We start from the raw sequence: 1853 nt of genomic DNA, 5'->3' as shown, positions 1-1853 counted from the left end.
TGTATATGTCCACATTATACTGATAAAACACTTAGAATGTTGAGTTTTGTTAATCCCTGTTATATGAAGTACAGGCATTTCTTTATTCGGATTTACATGACAAATTGTTGACACCAAAATCATGAGTACAGGTTTATATTTTCAAAGAAAAACCTGCCTCACAAATGCACACCAATGTTTTAGAGCAGGCTTTTTGTGCCCTCTGCTGAGAAATGTTGGGTCTTGCACTTTAGGTCTAAATACAAGTCAAACATCCTGTATTGTGTTTTAAATGAGTGAATTATGATTGGTTATGGTTCAGTGCAATCTTAACCTCTTTAGATGAATCATTTTAATAACTTTTTACTGTACTAAATAACTGTACTCTTATGCATGCGGAACAGCATGAGCACATATTATCCATGGGGCTGAGTGTTTATATGTTAGTCTGTGTTTGGTCTCAGAAACTGTTGCTTCCTGAGCTGCTTCTCAGTGTGGACAGGTGCCTCTGCTATGCTGTGGGCACGTTGGCAGCATCACCATGTCTGTACACCTCAGTGCCAGTCTGTGTGGGCAGCAGGGAAGCTGCTGGGAAAACAAACAGACATCAGCTTGGCATTTAGCACATAAGGCTTCAGTGACTATCAGTACATTTAATTTTCATGGAAACAAATATCAGGTGAGACCCTCTAAATACTGAGATGAATATATTTGTTAGTTTGATGGTGGAAGCCATTTGGATTGTATAAGAATACTATATGGAATAAAAGCATGTATATTGTTACCCACTGAAAAATCTCACACACATACACTATATGTACTTTTATATAGCCCAGTGTAAAACTGTTGTGATAGGTTGGTTTGTGAGCACTCACATGTTGAACCTTGAGAGATGACAGAAGTGAAGTTTGCAGCTAAAGCTCTTTGCTGGTATTCAGTCAGGCAATCACTAAAATGAAGAGGACAAACTGGAGCAGACAACATTGGAAGTGAGAGCAGATTAACCATGTGAATATGTGAAATAGCACATTATCAATGCTAGAGGTCAGTTTAAATGTACAACTACATATGTAACTGAAATGTCTTGACTATGGTTCTGTACTGCACAAGCTCAATACTGCTCAATACAGTTAAAAGTTTGACATCACTGATGACTTTTAGCCAACTTCTTACAAATAAATGTAAGAAAAATACCTGTGCACAGTCTCTGTCCTGCTTTGGCTGCCTCCCCCAGCAGCATCTCCTGCAACAGGCTGTCCATTCTGGCTTCACCTAGCAGCTGTGCTAAGTGGAGAGTTTCCACCATCTGCCAGGCTACACTCTGCAGGGAAGGCAGGATCAACAGGAGCTCTCCCAACCTTCCTCGACGCTCACAGGTTGCTTCTCCAAGCAGCAGATGGGCCTGCAAACGTAAGTGTCGAACCACCTGAGGACTCCTCAAACCTGGACAGTCTGCGAGACAAAGGAAACCATCTATTCATTATCTGCTGGAACCAATTTCAGGCAACACTGGGTGAGTGGTGGGGTGCACCCTGGACAGGTCTTCAGTCTACTGAAGAATGACAAAGACACAGACAACCACTCTGTGGTGGTGACAGCACTGACCACCACAGTACTGTGCCACCCTATTTATTTTATTCCATCACAGCGGCCAAGAGGCAGTACAGAGAAAAGCTGAATGGCTTCTATTCTACTGCTGACTCTGGATGGATGTGGCAAGGCCTGCAGCACATCACAGACTACAGGACCACCACCAGCATCATCAGCTCCACAGACAGTCTGCTGGATGACCTCAACACCTTCTATACCCGCTTTGAGACCTCCAGCCACAACACAGAGAGGAGGCACACACAGACCGCGACCACCCCGCCACC

General features: G+C 43.4%; 1 protein-coding gene across 1 annotated transcript in view; it reads right to left on the bottom strand.

Annotated features, from left to right (window-relative positions):
- Positions 1-490: 490 nt before the first annotated feature.
- The window catches only part of hnf4b (hepatic nuclear factor 4, beta), a 7915-nt gene continuing 6552 nt past the window's right edge, over positions 491-1853 (bottom strand). The window contains exons 8-9 of the mRNA XM_020606347.1: positions 1174-1431; positions 491-567 (exon numbers count right to left, since the gene is read on the bottom strand). Of these exons, the coding sequence (XP_020462003.1) occupies positions 491-567; positions 1174-1431 (335 nt within the window). The remainder of the gene's footprint in view (positions 568-1173; positions 1432-1853) is intronic.

The sequence above is a fragment of the Monopterus albus genome, unplaced genomic scaffold (genome assembly GCF_001952655.1).
Source record: "Monopterus albus unplaced genomic scaffold, M_albus_1.0 scaffold4.1, whole genome shotgun sequence".
Taxonomy (NCBI): domain Eukaryota; kingdom Metazoa; phylum Chordata; class Actinopteri; order Synbranchiformes; family Synbranchidae; genus Monopterus; species Monopterus albus.
Note: the sequence above shows the minus strand (reverse complement) of the source record. Positions and strands in the feature narration are given on the sequence as shown.